This window comes from Xyrauchen texanus, chromosome 2 (assembly GCF_025860055.1).
Source record: "Xyrauchen texanus isolate HMW12.3.18 chromosome 2, RBS_HiC_50CHRs, whole genome shotgun sequence".
Classification (NCBI taxonomy): domain Eukaryota; kingdom Metazoa; phylum Chordata; class Actinopteri; order Cypriniformes; family Catostomidae; genus Xyrauchen; species Xyrauchen texanus.
Window position 1 is genome coordinate 10,503,809 of NC_068277.1, and position 23,953 is coordinate 10,527,761.

Sequence of the window (23,953 nt, forward strand, 5' to 3'; positions counted from 1 at the left end):
GTTTTTGATACCTATGATGCATTTACAAATGTTAACAATTATAAAGTGTAGCCAAAAAACTAATGAAAACGAATGAATCCCTTTCTGTACTTTAGTAGTGATTAGTGTTTTTGTTGACATCACGCTCATCGTGATATTAATTGTTTAGGTGAATCTACCACATTTTGGCATTTTCCTTTCTTTGAACATTAATTTTAGAGATTAGTGCATTTGTAAATTGATTTTTCAAATAGCAAATCTTAATTTGTTCTTTAGCCATATTGTTTACTGTTTGCATTTTTTTTATTATAGTCGCATTATTTTAAGTCATTTCCGTTTCATTAGGGCTGTTTTACTATTTTCAGGAAGCGATTTTTAAGATTTCTCCAGAATTTCTTTCGGAATGTTTTTTTTTTCCCCCCCTATTATTCTTTCTCTGTAGAATTATGGAAGTTGCAAAGCAACGTTAGTATAATCCTGCTTGTTGCAACAGGGCATTATTCCCACATATTTGAGCTTTTGGAATGGGAAAACTGGACTGGGGTAGGACTAGAACGTGACCAGATTGGTTTCTATGAAAACAACACTGTCACCAGACTGTTGATGTCTTTTTATGTAGTATTCTTTCACAACAAATCTTTATAGAAAAGACTGGTGGTAAAGGATTGTTTTGAAACTCTTTAGAGTTATAAGTGGATTAAATTAATAAATTGTGAGCTGATTTTCACTTGTCATGTATCATGTATATGATGACAGATAATTCACTTTATGTGAGATAGCAACATCCAGAATTAAAGTTTGTTTTGAAGGGAGGGCGAAACTAAACTCATTATTGTTTTCATACAATGGACTCAAATAGCTGTTTTAAGTTACGTCATTCATATCCTAGAAGTTCATAGGCTTTTTTTTTAACAATGACTGTTGCAGTGATGTGTTCAAGATATTTAAAAGGTTTTCCCAGCATTATTTATTGGATTTAATTATTAATTGGAAAACAAATTAATATGGGACAAATTAAGGTTTCATAAATGTTTTATTGTGTTGAATAAGGTTTAAGACAACACATTTCCATCCATCTTTTTCTTCTCTAATTTGCATATTTATGCAAATCAAACAAAATGCTGAGAAGGCCTCACAAATATGCCACAGACAGGCTTCATATATAGATATATATATATCCCCACCCTTCAATACTTTTGGAATGCTTAGAAGCTGTCATAAAGTTAATTATAAACATATAAGGTCTTATAAAGTGTCATCTTCACATTAACCCTTTGGCAGAAGTCCATGCCATCTGAGATGTGGAGGTAGTCTAATTAGGATTTCAAGGCAAATTAACGTTGAATGACATTAGTTTCAATTTGTCCAAAAATAAAACTGCAACAGTTCTGGAGCTTTCTTCATTTTAATACACTTTAATGGTCAGCTCTTGTTGTTCATTGGTTGTCTCATTTTCATTCCAGGGAGTTCCCTCTGAAGCAGGGAGTGTCTGCATACAAAATGCTCTGCAGTTCTCTGCTTCATAGGTCAGGCACTGGTTTATGTTGTTTCTGTGGCTATGCTCACTTCCATGAAAATTTGTATACGAATTTGCTTGCATCACCTGACACACGCTTGCAGCATCTGGATGAAACATAAATATATTGAAAACCACTTTTTGTAACAATTGAGGATGATATACAATACATGTATATACATTTTATATGTATGCTTAAATGAAGCCAAGGCAAAAGAGGAGGATATTATGGCTAGCAAACTGTGTGTAATGTCTTGGAGAGTGATGTCATGCACTGCTTTACAGTCACTCTACACCAAATGCTTGTTTTCCTTTTGCGTCCTGAATGTCCTAAGGGAGCACACAGACGTTATTCAGCATGATCATTCTCATTGTTTGTTTGTTTATTTATTTTTATTCACTGAACAGCATTTATGCTTTTGCAATTGTTGACATTTGCCCTCCAAAATGGCAATTAATTAAACGTTTGTTTAGGTATTTTAAACCCAGCAGGGCTCAATAAAAAGGATTTTTTTTCCACTTGCCCAGTGTGGCCAGTAGTTTACATATGCATATGCCTTGCAAATATTTACAACAAAAAAAGAAGAAAAACAATAATATATTTTTAATTCACAAGTTTATAAAACGTATTATTAGTAATAATATATATATATATATATATATATATATATATATATATATATATATATATATATATATATATATATATATAATATTCTTGTTATTAAAAGTTCATAAACTTTGAAAAGTTTTCTTTTCAAAACAAATCTAATTTACAAGGTAACTGTAAATTATGCAGCTGTAATGTAACTAATATAATGTAATTATAATGCAAATATATAATATAAGCTATTTATTCTTAAAAACATTTTTAATTCATATGTTCATTAAATGTATTAATAATAACAAATATTCTATATATATATATTGCATTATTATTGTTCAATTTTATTTTTAGAAACATTTATATTTGTGTATAGTTTATTAGTAATAAGTTTTATAAACGTATGTATTAAAAATGTATAAAGTTTTCTATTCAAAATAAATCAAATTTACTAGGTTGCAATTATAATTGGAAATTATGCAGCTGTAATGTAACTATTATAATGTAACTATATAATATAAGCTATTAATATAATAAAAACTAATAATTATATATATAATGAATAATTATATATATATATATATATATATATATATATATATATATATATATATATATATATATATATTATTCATTATATATATAATTATTAGTTTTTATTATTATTATATATATATATATGTTTTGGAAACGTATGTATTAAAAATGTATAAAGTTTTCTATTCAAAATAAATCTAATTTACTAGGTTGCAATAATAATTGGAAATGATGCAGCTTTAATGTAACTGTAATATAATGTATTATAATGCAACTATATTATAAGCTATTTATTTTTAAATAAATGGTTGATTAATATTTTAGAAAATGTTAATGATACAAATGTATAAAAAAATATGTATATATATTACATTATTATTTATTATTGTTACATTTTATTTTCAGGAACATATATATATATATATATATATATATATATATATATATATATATATATATATATTTTTTTATATGATATTTTGTATTATAAATACGTTTCATAAACATATGTATTAAAATGTATTTGTTGTTTTCTTTTAAAAATAAATCAAATTTAATAGGTTGCAATAATAATTTGAAATTATACAGCTATAATGTAACTATAATATAATGTAATTATAATGTAACTATAATATAAGCTATAAAATCATAAATACAGATTGCTGGAGGACAAAGCTATATGACAAACAGTTATAGAGAATTTTGTTAGTCTGTTAGACAACGTTACCTCGGCAACATATTAAAATCAGATTCATTTGACAAATTTAAACTAAATGTTTCAGTTTGCAAGGCATACAAATGCATGCACCATTGGCCTGATAGCGCAAGTGACAGTTCCATGAATTGCCAAACTTTTCGCACACTGGTCCCAAGCTAGCAGGCCATCCTTTTTGTTGAGCCTTGCCGAGTAGATAACTCTCCATGAAACATTAAAACCAGGAGCAATTGGAAAGTCAAAGGAGACAGAAAGCTATCGTGATTAAATGTATTGCTGACCTGCATATAGAGATGCCTTTATTGACTGTCTGATTGTACACACTACAGATGCCTCATCCGACTCTTCTGCTATGAACATGGGAAGTCCTCGAACTGCTTTTCCCACCTCCTCCAGTTCAACCATGCACTCCACATCAGCTTCAGAATGGATTGCTGTAAATGACAGCAGCACACCAGGAGATTCAAACAGCCGAAGGAAAGCTGAGGTGTTGGAAGGCAAGGTCTCTAGCTGTAACAGGATGTGTGGAGAAAAGGGTGGAGGAACCAGCCAGCAGACCCAACAGCAACACCAGATGACACCCTCCAAACGGTCTGTCCTCAGCATCTCACCTCCACCTGAAGACCTGCTTGATGACAGCCGGATGTCTTGCCAGGACGACCTTCTGCTGGACTCGGAACAGAGCAGCAGTATCTGGATGGAGAACTCTGTCTCTAAATTCAGCATCGTGAGCTCCAGCTCCTATAATGACAACACTGAAGTGCCCCGCAAGGCCCGCAAGTACACCCCTCGGCAGAAGCCTGGACCAAACCCGATCCCAGCTGAAGAGGCCAACTTGGATGTCTTCGATGCAGATAGTGCCAAAGGTCCACACTTTGTGCTTTCACAGCTTGGCCTAGACAGCAAGGTCTGCTCCAAAGCAAGGTGAGTTTTTGCTGTACCATGGTAAACTTTGTGCCCCATGCATTCATTCACCACCCCAAATATTTGTTCCTTAAAGTAGAAACAGGTGAACAGGTCTTAGGCCTTAAAACGCCTACCCCAGACAATACAATAAATCCCAACCCATTTGTTGGAGTTGCCACAAGGAATAGTCTCCCAAAAATGAAAATTCTCTCATCATTTACTCACCTTCATGCCATCCAAGATTTGTATGACTTTCTTTCTACAGTAAAACACAAACAAAGATTTTTAGAAGAATATCTCAGCTCTGTTGGTACTTAAAATACAAGTGAATGGTGACCAGAATTTTGAAGGTCCAAAAAGCACATTAAGGCAGCATAAAAGTAATTCATACGACTCCAGTTGTTTAATCAATGTCTTCAGAAGATAGGGGTGGGTGAGAAAGTCTTTTTTTTTTTTTTTTTACTATAAATCTCCATTTTCACTTTCACATTATATTATTATATAATATTGATCTGTTTCTCACCCACACCTCTATCGCTTCTAAAGATATTAATTTAACCACTAGATTCGTATGGATTAATTTTACGTGGCCTTTATGTGATTTTTTTTGAGCTTCAAAGTTCTGATCACCATTCACTTACATTGTAAGGACCTACAGAGCTGAGATATTCTTCTAAAAATCCTCATTTGTGTTCTGCAGAAGAAAGAAAGTCATACACATCTGGGATGTCATGAGGGTAATGATGAGAGAATTGTCATTGTTTTTGGTGAACTATCCCTTAAACAAGATAAGGTCATACCTTTCATAAATTTAATTTACATTACTAAAAAAGTACAGAGACTTCAAAGTTCACGTTTGAGGTATTACTGAGTGTAATCTATGTTGTAGAGCAAACATTGAAAGTCTCAAGTAATGTTAAACACAAACCTTATTTTACTTCTCTAGGTTTAAAGACTACCAAGTGAACAGTGCTATAATTTATACAGATATCTCATCTGTAACTTGTTGTTGTGTTGAAAGGTTCTTAATGGCAGCCAACCAATTGGCCACAATCTTTAGTTTAATGCTCACCAACGGTGCTTGTTTTCTAGTTCTGGTGGACCACAATCATCTTGTCACAAAGGTGGGATACTGTCTGGTCAGTATCCTCAGAAAAGTGAAGGGAAAGAATTAAAGATTCTGGTGCAGCCTGAGACTCAGCATAGAGCCCGTTATCTGACTGAGGGCAGCCGTGGGTCTGTGAAAGATCAAACACAACAAGGCTTCCCTACTATTAAGGTGAGTCACACAGACTTAATGTATGTTAACCAAACAAACCTGGATGTCTTGTATACTGTAGGAATAACAAAGTTGCTGCGTTTTTTACTGTGGCCATTTTCACTCACCCTGTAAAAGTCGTTGTGCAACATTTTTATGTAATAAAAAATGGTACTGCTTTAAATCCTAAAACTACATCACACCTTTCCCATGCTCACTAAGTTCATTCAAAAATTAGCTTTTAATTCGCTCTTTGTTATAACATGTTGCAGTTTTCCCTTAAACACACTATAAAGCCAAAGTTACTTTAAAATAACTCTTAATATTTAAAAAAAAAAGCTAATTTGCTCTATATTAATTAGCTCTTTGGTACAAAATATTGCAGTTTTCTGTAAACCACACTATAGAGCCAATATATTTCTAGAACGATTATTAGAAGGTTATCTCAACTCTGTATGTCCAGGTTAACGGGGTCAAGTTCAAAAAGCTTATAAAGGCAGCGTTAAAGAAATCCATAAGTGTTTAATGCAAGCCTTCAGAAGCGATATGATAGGTGTGGTGAGAAACAGATAAATGTTTAAGTCCTTTGTGACCAGGTTCTTTCAAGGAGGAAGCTGGATATGGGTAAAAATTTAACGTGTATTTTTTATTTCCCACACAAACTTCAAAATGCTTTCCAGCTTCAACACAACGACCACACACATGAACACACTGATGCGTGCAACTCTCTCTCTCATCCGGTGGTCTGGAATGCCCTTTAAATTCCTCTCCGCTCTCACTGCAAACACAAAACAGCTGTTAGAGGTGATTTCCCACAGGTGTCAATCCTTACCATACTTACTCTGTCTGCCTATCACTCAGCCACACCCCATCACCACATCTTTTTTACAATAAATCTCCACTTTCGAACAACCCCCCCAAAGCACTCTTCTCTTTTAAAAGTTTTTCTTCTTTTGTGTTTGGCGATTTGCATTCTTTGTGCATATCGCCACCTACTGGGCAGGGAGGAGACTTTGTAGTAAAAAAAAAAAGGACTTAAATATTTAACTTTTTCTCACCCACACCTATCATATTCTTCGGAATACATGGATTAAACCACTAGAGTGGTATAGATTACATTTATGCTGCCTTTATGTGCTTTTTGAGCTTCAAAGTTCTTGTCACCATTCACTTACATTGTATGAACCTACGGAGCTGAGATATTCTTCTAAAAATGTTCGTTTGCGTTCAGCAGAAGAAGGAAAGTCATAAACATCTAGGATGACTTGAGGGTGAGTAAATGATGAGAGAGTTTTCATTTTAGGGTGAACTATCCCTTTAATATTTGAAATATTTAATTTTCTATATCTTAATTAGCTCTTTGGCATTAAAGCATTTAAAGTATTATATCATGGTTCTCGTTCTTTGCTGATGATGTTCTGTATGTGCCCATGTTGTTCTGTTAAACATGAGTTTCCTGGTTCCTCACAGATTGATGGAGTGAAGGAGCAAGTGATACTGCAGATCTTTGTGGGCAATGACGCTGGGCGTGCAAAGCCTCATGGGTTCTACCAGGCCTGCAAAGTTACAGGCCGAAACACAACAGCCTGTAGAGAAGTAGACATTGAAGGGACCACTGTTATTGAAGTGCCTCTTGACCCCAGCAACAATATGACTCTGGCGTATGTAGCAACATCTTAAAAATGCATCAAAGTTCAAGCATCAGATTGTCACTAAGCATGCTTTAAAATGTTAAAGAGTGTTCACTAAAAATATTTAATTCTGTCATCACTCACCCTCATATTGGTCCAAGTCCATAATTTTCTTCTTTGGAACACTAAAGGCGATGTTAAGAAGTAAAACATGAGGGTGAGTAAATGATCACAGAATTTTCATTTTTTGGTGAACTATCCGTTTAATCATTTAGTTTGCAACATAGTTTGTCATTATAGTTTATTAAATATATGCAAATGCAATACACAGTCTGCTAATTCAGAGGTTGTAGAGGTTATATGGTGTTGATTGTAGTGATTGTGATTACCTGACAGCTGGGTGTCTCTACAGTGTAGACTGTGTGGGGATCCTGAAGCTCAGGAATGCTGATGTGGAGGCCCGTATCGGGGTGGCCGGATCCAAGAAGAAGAGCACCCGTGCCAGGCTGGTGTTCCGAGTCAGCATCCCACGTCCTGATGGCTCTCTGCTCACGTTACAGACCTCATCGTCCCCCATACTGTGCAGTGAGTGGCTTTGGGTTATTCATAGCATCTCCCTGCTGGCGAGCCCAGCTGGTGCTCTCATCACATAGGAGAGGTAGGGATTAGAGGAGGGGATAATGAATGTTTATATTATTAAGAGCCAAAAAAATAAAAAATGAATGAGTCTAAGGCAGAACATTAGGTGCCCACTACAAAGAGCTTTTGGTTATGTCAGTGTTTTGTGCTTATACGTTTTTATGTTTTGAAATTCAGATGGATTTCTGTTGCCTGTCAGTTAAAGGAATATTCAAGGTTAAATGCATCTTCGGAATGCTGTCAATTGCCACAGTAAATAATTGCAGTTCTTTTTATATAAATACTAGAAAACACCTACAGTCTTGCACATACAATGAAAGTCTATGGGGCAAGTGTTCCAGAGGATTTAAAAGCAGAAATTAGAAACCTTTGTTAAAACATTACCGGTTGGATGAAATTCTGGTTATGCATTACTCAGTTGCTAAAATGTAAACAGTAGGTTACTTTTTAGATAGTTATTTTACATCACTTCTATGATCATGTATGTATTAATGTTTAAAGGGATAGTTCACCCAAAAATGAACATTCATTATTTTCTCACCCTCATGCCATCCCAGATGTGTATGACTTACTTTCTTCTACAGAACACAAGAAGATTTTTAGAAGAACATCACAAGAACAATTGAATGGTGGCCAGAACTTTGAAGGTCCAAAAAGCACATAAAGACATTTACATTTATGCATTTGGCAGATGCTTTTATCCAAAGCGACTTTCAGTGCACTTATTAAAGGGACAATCCACCTGGAGCAACCTGGAGTTAATTGCCTTGCTCAAGGACACAATGGTGGTGGCTGTGGGGATCGAACCAACAACCTTCTGCTTACCAGTTCAGTGCTTTAGCCCACTTTAGCCCACTGCCACCAACACTCCACTCATCAAAAAAAATAAAGGCATCATAAAAGTAATCCATTTGACTCTAGTGGCTAAATTCATGTCTTCAGAAGCGATTTGATAGTTGTGGGTGAGAAAAAGGTCAACATTTAAGTCCTTTTTAAAAAAACAATTTTACATTTGGAAAGTGAAAGTGGAGATTTGTGGTATAATTTTTTTTTATATTTATCTGTTTCTCACCCAAATTTCTATCACTTCTAAAGACATGAATTAAACCACTGGAGTCGTATGGATAACGTTTATGCCTTCTTTTTGTGATTTTTGGAGCTTGAAGTGTCTGGTCACCATTCACTTGCATTGTATGGACCTTCAGAGCTGAGATATTCTCCTAAAAATCTTTGTTTGTGTTCTGGAGAAGAAAGAAAGTCCAATTAAAAGATGTCTACCTCTATGGTTCACTGATAACTAACCTACTTAAAACAATAATTAAAAGATTTATGAACCTTTGAGAAGCAAATATGTTAAAATCAGTCTGGCAAAATGTATTAAGTTTAGGAAGTAAATCTATCCATTTGGTGTTTACAAGATGATTATATGAATTATTTGGCCCAAAAAAGTCAGATTTGTCAGTGGAAACTAAATATTTAGTCACTGTCTGCTGCTCTAAAACATGTTAGCTGGCTGAGTATAATAACAGTCGGCTTTTCTCCCTCTCCCTGTTTTTATAGCCCAGCCTGCAGGAGTACCTGAGATACTCAAAAAGAGTTTACACAGCTGTTCAGTTACAGGGGGGAATGAAGTCTTCATTATTGGAAAAAACTTTCTTAAAGGAACCAAGGTCATTTTTCAGGAGAATGCTTCAGGTAAACGATTAGTATCCCATCTTTATGTGTTAGATTGCGTAATGCCCTTTTCTGTGCATCTTGTCCTATACTTGTATGAATATAGGCCTGCTTTTATTTTATTCCTATTATGTATAGCACTTCTTGGCCTTTTTAACCTCTGTTGCAGATGATAAATCCTGGAAAGCAGAGGCTGACATTGACATGGAGTTTTTCCATCAGGTAGTAAGCCATTACATCTGCTGTTCCTATTTTTGACTGTGTGGGCTGATGAAGCGCCGTAAAAATAGATGCAGCTTTGTGCAGGTCACAGACATCACTGTCGCCTATTGCTGACTGACATGAATTTGGCAAGAACCACCGATTGCTGACCTAGATACACAATCAGTATGCAGTGAAGTGTTTAGGAATTACTTCAATTGTTTTAAGCAAGTGTATTTGAATATATCTGTTTCACAATTTAAGCCCTGAAGTATCAGCAGAGACCTTTTCATTTTTAGTGTTTCAATATATTGTTGATTATGCACAACTAAACGGTCTAACTATAAAGTGCAAATAAAAAAAAAGTCAAGTTTCAATAAAAAAAAAAAATGAAGTTTAGATTAAATAATAATGTATATGTCTTGAGTTGTGCTTGCCCATGTAAAACACGCCACAGCAATGTTGGAGTTAACTACACATAAACTATACACAAGTTTAATACACAAGCGATATGTTCAAAGTCCAAATCAGAAGTATGAGCAATAGTCATTATTTATAAAATTCTAATTTTGCCTTCAGTTTATTTTTCGTTTTCTCTGTCTCTCCACTTTTAGAACCACCTCATTGTCAAAGTCCCTCCATATCAAAACCCAGCTATCACATCTCCTGTGTCTGTGTGTATCTGTGTTGTGACAAATGCTGGATGTTCCCATGATATGCAACCGTTTACATACACTCCAGAGCCAGGTTAGTATAATCTCCACCTTATAAACAAATCAGAGCACAACTCATTCTCCTCCAAAACAAAACAGGCTCACTTAAAGCTGATGTTACTTTTTGGGTGTTAAAATACTTATATGCCAGCATAATGTGGCATTTTAATATGCATAGACAACTATAAGTAAGGCATTCATTGATTCATTTTCTCAAAAACCAATGGCGGGAGTTAGGAGCGGGACTATCTGACTGTTTGAACAACTGCAGATGAGGGGTGTATTCAGAAAGCTGTTTTTTTTTGCGATTCTGTTCGGCGGCACTAGTTTCACAGAAATTACACACTTCAGCTTTAAACAGTTTATCTGTATTAAAGCCTCTATTAAATAAAAATGCTGTCATCATTTACTCATGTTGTTAAGAAAGTCAAATGGGTTTGAAACAGCATGAGCATGAGAAAATAATGACTATTTCTTTAAGTAAGTCACTGATCGTGTTACAATGTTTTCAGATGTTGATTTGTCTGTTAAGAAGGAAGTCTTGCCTCCAGTGACACCTTGTTGTTTTGAACAAATCAAAGGTAAGGAAAGCATGTGCATTTTTCTGTTGTGCATGTAAAACAATTATAAATGACCTTCTGTCTGTTGTTTTCAATAGTAATGGACAGTGCCTTGATGGCCCCAGTTTTGCCTCTTGTTAAACGAGAAGAAGTCACTCCAATGGAGGTCTCCAGTAACCCCTCGACCTTCAAGGTTTGTTCAGGGGTTGTGACAAATAAGGTTGTCCACGTTTATAAAAATTATACATTTAATTAAAAAAAATCTAGATGTTGGTTTCAAGCATTTTTTTAGAAAAACAAAAACATTCATAGCATTTTCATTGAAAAAATATATATTTTGACTTTAAAAATGTCAAGCCGTTTAACCAAGTAAAAGGTAGTAAAATGCTTTCCTTGCATCTTGAATACACACAGTTGAGTTTACACAACATAATCATTATTTTCCAAAAAGTTTTCAAAGCTAAAATATGTCAAAAGATATATATTTATTACAAATATCATGAATCTATGAGTCATGAATATCAAGAAGTTTTCTTAAGGTTTCTCCATTGGACCTGAACAAATTTCAGAAAAATTTGAGAATATCATATCAAAACATAATGATCTTAATGACCTCTCTGTTTTATGTTTTTTTTTTGTCACATAAAAACAAAATGGCTACATGCGTGTTGGTCACACCAACTTACTTTTATTTGATCTCATTTTGTTTTCAAATATTAATATTCTTTAAAACACACATATATATATATATATACACACTCACCTAAAGGATTATTAGGAACACCATACTAATACTGTGTTTGACCCCCTTTCGCCTTCAGAACTGCCTTAATTCTACGTGGCATTGATTCAACAAGGTGCTGAAAGCATTCTTTAGAAATGTTGGCCCATATTGATAGGATAGCATCTTGCAGTTGATGGAGATTTGTGGGATGCACATCCAGGGCACGAAGCTCCCGTTCCACCACATCCCAAAGATGCTCTATTGGGTTGAGATCTGGTGACTGTGGGGGCCATTTTAGTAAAGTGAACTCATTGTCATTTTCAAGAAACCAATTTGAAATGATTCAAGCTTTGTGACATGGTGCATTATCCTGCTGGAAGTAGCCATCAGAGGATGGGTACATGGTGGCCATAAAGGGATGGACATGGTCAGAAACAATGCTCAGGTAGGCTGTGGCATTTAAACGATGCCCAATTGGCACTAAGGGGCCTAAAGTGTGCCAAGAAAACATCCCCACACCATTACACCACCACCACCAGCCTGCACAGTGGTAACAAGGCATGATGGACCCATGTTCTCATTCTGTTTACGCCAAATTCTGACTCTACCATCTGAATGTCTCAACAGAAATCGAGACTCATCAGACCAGGCAACATTTTTCCAGTCTTCAACTGTCCAATTTTTGGTGAGCTCTTGCAAATTGTAGCCTCTTTTTCCTATTTGTAGTGGAGATGAGTGGTACCCGGTGGGGTCTTCTGCTGTTGTAGCCCATCCGCCTCAAGGTTGTGCGTGTTGTGGCTTCACAAATGCTTTGCTGCATACCTCGGTTGTAACAAGTGGTTATTTCAGTCAAAGTTGCTCTTCTATCAGCTTGAATCAGTCGGCCCATTCTCCTCTGACCTCTAGCATCAACAAGGCATTTTACGCCCACAGGACTGCCGCATACTGGATGTTTTTCCTTTTCACACCATTCTTTGTAAACCCTAGAAATGGTTGTGCGTGAAAATCCCAGTAACTGAGCAGATTGTGAAATACTCAGACCGGCCCGTCTGGCACAAACAACCATGCCACGCTCAAAATTGCTTAAATCACCTTTCTTTCCCATTCTGACATTCAGTTTGGAGTTCAGGAGATTGTCTTGACCAGGACCACACCCCTAAATGCATTGAAGCAACTGCCATGTGATTGGTTGATTAGATAATTGCATTAATGAGAAATTGAACAGGTGTTCCTAATAATCCTTTAGGTGAGTGTATATGTTATATTATAATATTTTAAGAAATAATATATATATATATATATATATATATTTTTTTAAGAATTTTAGCTATTACTTTTTTTTTCTGTCTGTCTTTTTGTTTACTTTAAGCCCCTCCACCCAAAAAAAATCTAAATCAAAGTGAATTTGAACTCAAAGCATGTTCATCTTAATTTATGTGCAAGTAATTTTTTAATTTACGTAATTGATCCACATGTACAACACTAGACTGAAACAATAAATTATTATTGCATATGCATTTCTATTAGCATTTAATCGATTACATTTTTTAATCAATTTAAATACAGAACATGCCATGCCAATTTATATAATAATAATTGAATTAATCACATACATCATTTGCTGCAAACGGCCCTGAAATAAAGATAATTCATATAAATAATGCATAATAATTCAAATATTTATAAGTACAATTTGTAGGGCCTAAATTTAAAATAAATTGCATTATTGTGGTAGATGAATAAAGCATTGATTAGACAATACAAAAAGTGGCTTAAGAACTCAATACATTGTTTATTTTATTCTCATATCACTGAACAAGCCTACAGCTGATAGCAGTCTGTTTTGCATTGAGTTCGTCAATGTGTCCAGTTCTCACAGTATGCGTACTCGTGTTCCAACAGCACTATTTTTAATTGTTGCTCTATATAATCTATATTCTCTGATAGATGTGTTTGGAGCACTCGCTGCTATTCAGCATCATACATGCTGCATTGTTTCATGTTAAAAGTAGTGTACATTTTGAAAATCACATCTCAAGATTCCCGTATTCTGTTGCGTTTTGCCCACCTGTTGTGCTTCCACCTTGAGCGGTTCTCATTCTGTGGCTGCACTGCTTGTGAGGTTTGTTGAAGCGCGCTGCCACCTATTGACACATCTCGTAAAAATGACTTCAAGCTTTAAAAAGTCTGTGATTTTGCTTGCTGATATCGCCTCTACAGCTGTCTCCTATGTTTATGTATGTGATAAACATTGGAAGATCTCTCTGCCCACTTGCGGCTCGTATAGTTGGAAAATCTGTACTTTCATTAATCTGTACGGCATCAGGGGGCATGGTTAATTGCAAAAAAAAATGTATACAATTAATCACACTAAATTAAATCAACAGACCTTATTTCTATACATTTATCCTGTTTGCAACCCAACAGACCTCCGATGTCATCAATTCAGCACAGAAGGCCTTAGAGATGAGTACCGAGATCTCCACCAATATTTGCACTTTTTCCAGTCCTCTGGCCCACCAAACGAGAGAACAGGAACCGTCACCTAACTCTGTCTTTTCCAACAAAGAGCCTTTCACCACTATCCAAGAACAGGACCTTGCACCCAGCAGGTCTTTCCATGTACCTAGTAAATCTCTTCTTCAGCAAGGAGTCCAGCCATTCATTTTGGAACACAGAGACAGTCTTGGACAGGAGAGGTCTAGCAACACTAGCATTTCAGTGGTGGGGCTCTCTCAAATAGACAACAACCCTCAACAACAGCTTTCCCTTCTGCCTCCCGATGAGGTGGCGCAACTGGAGCAGGCGGTACGGCAGCTGCAAGCAAAGGGATTCTGCAACATCCAACTCCAATCTGAGAATTCACTGTCAAAGCAGCGACACCATCAACTTCAGCAGCAGCAACAGCAAATCCATCAACAGCAGCATCAAATCCACCAACAACAACAGCAAATTCAACAGCAACAGCAGCAGATACAGCACCAAGAGCAACAAATTCAGCTGGTACAGCAGCAGCAAGTTCTGGAGAACCTTCAGCATCAGCTCTTTCAGCCACAGGTTCAAATTCATTGTAGTTCAGAGCAGCAGAGCTCTTCACATGGTATGGTGCAGAATGGGAGTTCTCTCTTCCAGCAGACACCACCACCACCACCACAACAACAACAACAACAACAACAGGCAGCTTTATTTCACCAAGCCAAGGACCTCATATCCATTCAAGCTGGCTTTCTTCAGCAGCAACCCAACCATTCCTCACCTTCCCTTTTTCACAATCCTACGGCCCTGGCTGAAGCCCAAAGCCCACAGGAGGCTCTTTTTCACACACAGAAGACCTCACACAACCAGGACCAGGTACAAGCTTCCCTTTTCCAAAGCAATCTCTCTGTTCTCAGTGGATCCAGTATGTCCACAGAAGCTCAGCCTTCTCCTACTAGTTTGTTTCTTTCCCAGAACACAGTACCAGGTAAACTCCCAGTCAACGCCAGCCAGCCTCAGCAACTAGCTTTTCTCACTTCTATGCAGACATCTTCTCTAGAGGCCCCGTCTGTATTCCAGGATCCCATCCAGCAAAGCACTCCAATGGAGCAACAACAGTCCAAACCTGGTTCTCTATTCCAGAGCATATCCCAATCACCAAGCAAGCTCTCCTCTGGCCAGCAACAGCAGCCTGGTCTTCTCCTCAGTTCGTTATCATCTGCAGTGACACAAGACCAAACCTCCAATCTGTTATTCTGTGGCCAAGTCCAGATGTCATCGATGAACAACAACACCCTAACTTCCCCAGAACCTCAAAACACCTCCCTACCCTTTACTGTCCGGCAGCAGGAGCCATCTGAACCCATGACGTTTCAGGATCAGACTACGATGGTGGTCAACCCGTCCTCAAAAAAGCCCTTGTTCAAGGACCAGCAACCCATGCAGTTGGTGCCAAGTTCTGGTACCGACACTTCACAGTCTGTAAACCTCTTCATGGCACAGTCCAATTTGCCAGGGGGGATGGCTTCTCAAGAAACACTTTTTGCACCACCAAATGATGTAGCTGGACTTCAGACCAGCACTTCCTCTCCAGTACAACAGCCTGGTCCCTTCTTTCAGACTACAATGAGTGGAAGCCTCAACCAGCCCAACCAGAACCAGCAGCCCAATCTCTTCCTCTTTGAGATCCATAATGGTAAGATAATAATCATGTTTCAAACTCTAGTAAAGTAAACACCGCAAGGGCCATAACTCATTTATTCAACTATTTATTTTTTCCAGAGTGCCATCAACTGATGAACTCCCAAGGAACCTCGCTATCTGATCAGATCATTGCCATCAATCAGTCTGGTCAAAGTCAGCAAGAGAGCGAGGGGCAAATCCAGTCTTTACTTGGGCAACCCATGTCAGACCCTGGAAGTGTGCAGAACACCATGACAACCTCTCAGAACATGGAGAAGATTGATGACCTTCTGGTTAGCCTTCAGGAGCAAGGCAATAACATCTCCCATTCGTATTAGAGCCTTCAAGCTTTACCTTCTCAATAGTTCCCTTCCATATAGGTTTATTGATATTTCTTGCACGCATATTGAATATTTGGATTTCTTATATATTGGATATTGAAAAAAAATATAGAATTTTGGAGATATTTTGCTCATACCGATCATTAAAAACAACTATTGACTCTTACAAAGTTCTCAGAGTAGGACATTCACTTTTACTTAACTCTGCCCATGAACTTTGAGAAACTAGTCGGCTGTTGACAGATTTGGCAAAACCTGTTGTTGAATCACAACTGGATCTACAACTTATCTACAAATTCTCCTGCTATTACACATTGACAGCACTGATTTTAGAGCAGGACACATATGGTGTGCAGTTATGCTTTGTAGTGACACCACTGCAAATATGAACATCATTTCTGGATTCCCCCCATCTTTTTAATTGAGTCTTGGGATGTCTATTTTAGCTGTGAACTTAACTTATCATAAAATATAGAATGCCTGGTATTGGCATATCTCAATACAAGCAGTCTGCGGTGAGATTTTTCATATCAGTTTTTTTATATATAAAAACGCATAATGTTCTTTTCTGTCTCAGTACACTTGAGAATCTATTTATATGCTATTTGTTTTTTGTTTTTTTGTTTGTTTTTTTAGATTAGTCAAACTGCAAAAGAAAATATATTTTATGAAAAAATTGTTTTGGCATTTTCCTCCTAGCACTTTATATGCAGTATGTTTTCAGTGTGGTTAGTTACTCCTGATTTTACATTTCGTCAAGTTTTTCTCAACTTTTGTTTACTTTATACATAATTCTACTGTCTTTCATCTGTTTACACAACTGTTTATTTTAGATAGTCAATCAGAAATGCACCTTCATGGATAAAACTCTGAATCTGAATCTAAAATACAAAGAGCATTTATTTACTGTAACTTCTAGTATTAACTTTTAATTTAGGTTCAATTAAGTAATTTCTTGCTCAGTTAGCTTGTGTGGTTTCTGATGTCTACAATTGCATGTCAGAGTGTCCTATATACATGCATTTGTGTGACATATAATATGTGTATAAGTGTCTTTTTTTCTTCTATTAATTTTTAAATATTTGAATATGATGTTCAAATAATTTTGTCATTATTTTATTTGCCAGCGTCTGGAACGCTGTAACAGGGCAGATTGCCTTTATTGGCAAATCAGAAGGGAGTGTCCAACCAGTATTACAAATAAGTTCTCTAAATATACTGGCATGCAGTATATACACGTATATTGTAAAGGCTGGCAAAGCAACCCTTTAAAGAAGTAACCCTTTATCTATTTAAGCAGAAATATAGTTTGGATCAAGCGTTTAACCTTGTCATAACTTAGGGTACAATGAGGCTAAAGGCCCTTGGGAAAAAGGCACTTTTGATTTCATTTACTCCCAAAGCACTAAACAGCAATAAAACAAAATACCACAGTACTTTTCTAAACACCTGTTTGTCTCTATACACTGCAAAGTATTCCTGATCCATGAGATAACTGTGTGCAATGTCGAAAGTTGATTTTGAGGTAATTGATCTACTCTTTTAATAGTTTTAAAAATGTTGCAAATTCATGAAGGTAATGAAAATCCCTGAAATTATCACATTTATTTTAAGACGAAAGATTATTTGTTCAAGGTGATTACCCTTTAAGCTCGGATAGACCCACAAGAAAAAACAATAATTGTCAAAATATGAATAACTACAGTCTTGACCAACACAAATTAGGTATTGTTTGAAAGCCTATAAGCTCTACTTTTCAATGCATGCAGACATTATAACCAAAACTGAAAAAATACTTTGAAATTTTATATATAAAATTGCACTGTACATATTATTGCTATCAGTAAAAACATCAGACTCATCAAATAGTCATGTGTCATATGTTGTTGGAAAGCTCTCAATGAGTACAATACAACCAGCCTTTTTGTACTCTGAGACACAAATATAGCGAGTAATAGCTAAGAGTCTCTGAATGTATCATAATCGGTCACACATTTTTCTTTACAGTGATACCAAACCCTTGATCCTCCTTGTTTGTTTTTCTTCAAGTTATAAGCCTTTAATTTTTGGTATGCCACTGAATTAGGAAATCTTTTAAAAACACAGGCAGAGCTTAAAGGGTTCAAAACAGTCCAATACGTGAAAGGATGTAATTTGGGGTTAAAAGCCCCCTGTTGCAGGGCTTAAAGGCCCCTACAAAACACATTGTTTTTCTTAAATGGGGCAAATTGATTTGTTATGAAAATGTTCAAAATGGGCTCACATTCACTGATCCAATAACAATGGAGAGTCATTTGTGTATAGAATACTTGAGATGTTATGAATTGCCAAATGTGATTGAAATTAACAGGAAATGGTGCACATTTTCATGTGGTTAATTTGAATAAGTATTATCTTAATTTTCTACTCAAAAAAGCATCTAGCAGTCTCAAAAATATTTGTCTAATTTGACAAATTGTGCCCTATAGCTACTGCCCCAATATTTACACAATGTAACTATAACCTACCTGGGGCATTTTTACGCCAAACTCATCACCTTTTTTAAAAAATAATCATTTTAAAGAAAACAACCTTTCATTAGAACTTTTTCCTTGAGGTGTGCCTTTACCCCATTGTACCCTACTGTAAAATTTAAAAACTCTAGGACATGTCAAGACTTCAGACCATGTCGTTATCTACTTCATGACAAATTGGCCAGTTTTGTGGCTCAAATGGATGTTTGTACAGTATATTTGGTTGTTAAGTGAGTTTGTTTTGAATGTATAGAAACAATATGTGAGCTCTATATTTCTGGTTATTTGATGTGTTTAAATGTCAGGCGTGATGTAAAGCTGCCAATCTAGAATGCTACATTAGGCTGGTGTGAAGTTAGTTGGCAGATATTGGTTTGTCGTTAGCATAAGGGAAATTACATACATTATGAGAGAGCTTTTCTCTGTAATGTCAAAGAAATGGCTCGTTTGAGCCTGCGATGTTTGGTATTACATTTTTGACCATTTTCTTTGCTCAGAAACCGGTTATTTTTATACCTACTTTATTGTAGAAACTATTTTAACCTCTTTTTGGAGATATTTTGCTTGAAGGGTGCTGTCACATATTTGAATGGGAAAGAACTGTGAACTTGAACTGGAAAAAAAGAGCTTTCCATGACTCATCTTCATCTCTGTACAATACTAATTTAGCTTGTTGTTGTCTCCATATTACTCTATTTATGTGAAAATTGATTTTTTTTTCACCATACCTCCTTTTCTTTCTTTTCTTTTTTTTTTTGAATATTAATTTATTATTTTTTTCAAGGTTATATCTCAAAGGTTTTCTCAGTTAAAATCATTGCGTATGTTAACATGTAACATGTTGCAACATATGTCATGTAACATGTTGCAACATATGTTTGTTTCTTTTATCTCATATCTTTTCCAGAATAAAACATATGTGCAGACCACGTACTATTATAACATGATAGGCTGTAGAGATATTAATAAGAGTCATAATAATGCAATGTTTTGTACATATACAATTGTACATTCCTGTTGTACTTTCACTATAACAATGCATATTGGAATACAAATTTGGTCAGTACAGGACTTCCGATAATGATTTCATAAAGCCTTTAGGGAATATAAGCCATATTAGCAAACATTACCACTCAAAATTCTATTTTGTGTGATTCCAAAATTCATCAATTATATAGATTAGGCATACATTTATAGTTCATAATAAATGTATCATTCAAAAATGTAATCTGTTTTGGGTAAAGTAACAAAAAATTATTTTAATAAGCATTAAATGTACAAGATAAAGCTGGCAAGTGCAGTGTCTTTTTGATAGGGATCCCCTACAATATTCTATTTTTCACTGTAAAATATTACAAATAAGGCTTGGCATATCATACATTGTTTCTAATAAACGGAAATACTAAATCTATACCAAAAAATATGCCTCTAAATGTACTTCTATCTGAAAGTTGCATAAAGTGGTGAGGTAAATTGGTAGTTGTGCCTTGTGATTTGTATTTAAAAGCACATTATTTTCCTTATTGTTACTGTCGATTTTATCAAGCAGTGGGACCTCACCCCTTTAAAATTTAAAAACTTTTAAGGAATATTCCGGGTTCAATACAAGTCAACCTCAATCAACAGCATTTGTGGCATAATATTGATTACCACAAAACATTATTTTGACTTGCCCCTCCTTTTCTTAAAAAAAGAACAATAGAAGTGAATTTGGCCAATCCGTAAACGTTAAAATACTCACTATTTCAAAAGTATAGCCACAAGACATAATATGCGTGTTAACGTGATTTCAGTGTGATGAAATCACTTACTAACTTTTTAAAGTTATATCCGATTTTACAACTTCGTTTTCACGAGGACGTAATGTCACCAAACACTAAAACGACTGTAAAAATGACAATTTAAACAACATTAGAATTAATGAACAGAATAATTTGTGTAAGTGTTTTTATGGAATTATTACCTTCACATTTCTGCCTTTAAACCCTCCAAAAATTGGCCCCATTCACTTCCATTGTATGTGCATCACTATAACCTCCATTTTTGGAGTCAAAATAATTTTTTGTGGTAATCAATACTATGTCACAAATGCTGTTGACTGAGCTTGTATTGAACCCGGAATATTCCTCCATATTTAGTTGTACTTCTTTAATCCTTTAACTTATTATTATATTTCCTAATGTGCCATAATGAATAGCACAATATTTATTATGTCATTCTTATGGCAAGCTACTTTAATGTGTCAGTTCAACTGACAAAAATTGTGTTATACAGTAGGAGTGTGGTTTGTTGTGAAAGTCTCTTTTTTGTTTAAAATTCTCATGATTGACAGACAGTTGATGTTGGATGTAAAGTTGAAATAAATTATTAGCTACTGCTGAAATATTAATGGTGACAATTTTTAAAGACTCATAGATATTTGCTTTTTTTGGGGCATTTCTACACTTGCAGCTATGTTTATGTAAATGTGCTGCTATATATCAATAAAATAGTTTTAAATAGTTCAAGGATTGTGCGTTTGTTTCTAATGCATTTTCTGTTATAGTTGGAAACATATTAGTAAACACCAGCCTTAAAGGAAAACAAGGTAATATTAAATTGACATGAGTGTGACGTCCAAAGACGTATTCAAGCGGGCATTTTATATAATTTGTTTTGGTTGTGTATTTTGGGGTGAGAATGTTTTTTTTCCCTGTTTTCTTTCTCCTCTCTTCTCTATCCTCACTTTTTCACTGTAATGACTCTCAGGTGAGACCACTAATGAGAGGTGTCTGGATTGGTCTGGCTGTGAGCTGGGGGGTAAATGCTGCTGGGAAATGCCATTTTCTGACTCCCTTCTCCTGTCTCAGATGAGCTGAGCTACTTTGTGTCTCGTGACTTGTTGTATCGCTATTAAGCGCTGTATAAAATTGTTAATTCATGTCTTGAAAAATCCAAATTACAGATCTACTATTTAATCTTGTTCTGAGACTAAATTAGTAACTCTTAACTCCTCCAAGAGCTTTCAAGCTACATGCACCAAACTTTGCACAGACCTTCAAACTGATCTGGAATAGTGGGCTATATCTTTTCTAACTGATCAGAATTACGGAATTCCCAAAGCGGTCTTCCAAATAGGCCCAAATTTCCATTGACACATATTCAAGTGTGAAAACGTTTTCCTGTAATACCTCCTTTAGAGGATTAAAACTACATCCACCAAGATCATCACACCCCTTCAGGCTGTTCTGACTTATGCTGTAAAGCAACATGCTAGCAACATACTAAGACATGTTAGAAAGGCTTAGCTAGGGGTTAAAACATGTTAACAACATGATAAAACATGCTAGAAATGTCTAGCTAAGTGTTAAAACATGTTAACAACATGATAAAACATGCTAGCAATGCCTAGCTAAGTGTTACAACATGTTAATAGCGTGATAAAACATGATAGAACAGGCTAGCAACATGCTAAAAAGTGCTAACAATACCTAGCTAAGTGGAAAAACATGCTAGAGACATTCTTATCTATCTATCTATCTATCTATCTATCTTAAAGACTAGGACTTAATTAGACTAGGCTTTTTTGCCAAACTCAAAGTTTGTGTCTACAAACTTTACTAGTATTGTTGTATTGGTTAACATCATTAGCTACTTTAGGGAGGCTGGTGCTAATTTTACTACTTTTCTTTACCACCCAGGGAGGCAAGCCTTTGTTTATTTTATTTTTAATTTTAGACGTCTGGTAAGACTTTCACCTCCAGATAGCTCTGTTTAGTTTATTGTTTTGGCCTTCCCCCTCCTGAAAAATCTGCTGATCCCCTTTATTTTTGTAGATAAACGAACACTTATTTTGATGCTTATTTTGTTGCGTTTCAGAGAACCGCTCCTAAACTGAATAGGCCAAAGTACATGTAGGCATTAATGTAGCAGTGTAGTCTTGTTGGTGCAGGAGGTGTGTTCCGCCCTGCCAATCGAAAATTCCCTTGATTACGACCTCGATAAAATGCTGTTCTCAGAGTATATACCACAGTTAGTTCCGGTCCTCGAATCTGATTGGACAAGAGACGTTCCATGAGCACTGATGGTGTGACACCATCAGTGCTCCGACGCTTCACTGTGTGTGTATCACTCCGCATTCATGCTGTTCTAAACTGAAGTGTATCTGTTAGGACTTATTGGATTTATTTTTGAAATGACATATGTTATCCAGTAGGTGGTGGCAAAATATATTTTTTGTGTGTAATATGAGCCACTTGGTGATGTAAAGTGAATCCATTAGTCATTGTTTACATAGAACTGTGCTCTGTGATCGCTCATATTACTAATACATTACTAAAACTAGGAAATAGCTTTAGGATTAACTAAATCCTAATTAATAGCTTTTTAGGACAACTTCAGGATTAAGGCTCATCACAGCTGAGAGACAGAACTGACTGATTTATTACAGAACTCAAGTGCTTACCTTTTATCAGAGTTTCAAATGGTGGAGGACATCACTGTTTCTATATCATATTGCGAAATAGAGAGGAATACCCCCTCTTGGACGTCTATTTTCCACTGTTATAGCTGGCAACATCTCTGATTGAGTGTGACAACTGGTGATTGCACACGCTCCATCTCTCTCTCTCTCTCTCTCTCTCTCTCTCTCTCTCTCTCTCTCTCTCACACACACACACATCCAGCTGTCTATCCTTTTTATCCAATAACTTGTTAGAAACAGCACAAGCCGTGATACTATTTCTGAAGTGAACTTTTTGAATTACTAATGGAGGCTTGGACTCATCATTTGTTTTGAACCAGCAAAGGCAGATTCTGATTCGTTGCGTAAGAAAGTGCACAAATGCGTTTTTATGACCATACGTTATACATATGTTAATTTAACTGTTGTATATAAGCAATATCAGACTCGCAATCATGCGATATGGCCCTACATCAGCACTGCTGTAATTACCTACGGCACTCGGCCTGCAGCCTCATACCTGCGGCCGAATCACAGCAGTGCTGATATAGGGCCATAACGCACTCTTGCTTGTGTGATATTGCTTAACTATGCGCTGATACCTGAGGCCTATATACCTATATATGCCTATATAAGGCTCTCGGGGGGCAATTGCCAGTGCAGCTCCTATCTACTTGAATGGAGAAAGACCAATATTTCAAAAACGATTGGTCAAGATTACGTTCAAATAACATATGTCAAATCAGCAATAAAATCGGACAATACTGGAATCATAAATTAGGATTCTTTGCCTCATATTACTGCAAAAACGCAATTTTCCCAGCTTGTATAGCTAATGCGCAT

The 23,953-nt window shown here is 35.9% G+C and overlaps 1 protein-coding gene across 1 annotated transcript; it reads left to right on the forward strand.

Moving 5' to 3' along the window:
• Nucleotides 1-1,285: 1,285 nt before the first annotated feature.
• Nucleotides 1,286-21,163, forward strand: LOC127652877 (nuclear factor of activated T-cells 5-like). Its single transcript, XM_052139300.1, has 12 exons — nucleotides 1,286-1,505; nucleotides 3,681-4,275; nucleotides 5,350-5,536; nucleotides 6,986-7,176; nucleotides 7,559-7,731; nucleotides 9,346-9,480; nucleotides 9,629-9,681; nucleotides 10,275-10,407; nucleotides 10,886-10,954; nucleotides 11,032-11,126; nucleotides 14,085-15,828; nucleotides 15,915-21,163. The coding sequence occupies exons 2-12, from the start codon at nucleotides 3,704-3,706 to the stop codon at nucleotides 16,151-16,153; spliced, it is 3,591 nt and encodes a 1,196-aa protein (XP_051995260.1). The 5' UTR covers nucleotides 1,286-1,505; nucleotides 3,681-3,703; the 3' UTR covers nucleotides 16,154-21,163.
• The last annotated feature ends 2,790 nt before the right edge of the window (nucleotides 21,164-23,953 follow it).

What these genes read in the sequence shown, in the direction of transcription:
- LOC127652877 (XM_052139300.1), top strand. Translation starts at nt 3,704, where the DNA reads ATGAACATGGGAAGTCCTCGAACTGCTTTTCCCACCTCCTCCAGTTCA. An exon ending in AGCAACAATATGACTCTGGC is followed by an intron (nt 7,177 to 7,558) that starts GTATGTAGCAAC and finishes GTGTCTCTACAG; the next exon opens with TGTAGACTGTGTGGGGATCC. An exon ending in TTGTTTTGAACAAATCAAAG is followed by an intron (nt 10,955 to 11,031) that starts GTAAGGAAAGCA and finishes TGTTTTCAATAG; the next exon opens with TAATGGACAGTGCCTTGATG.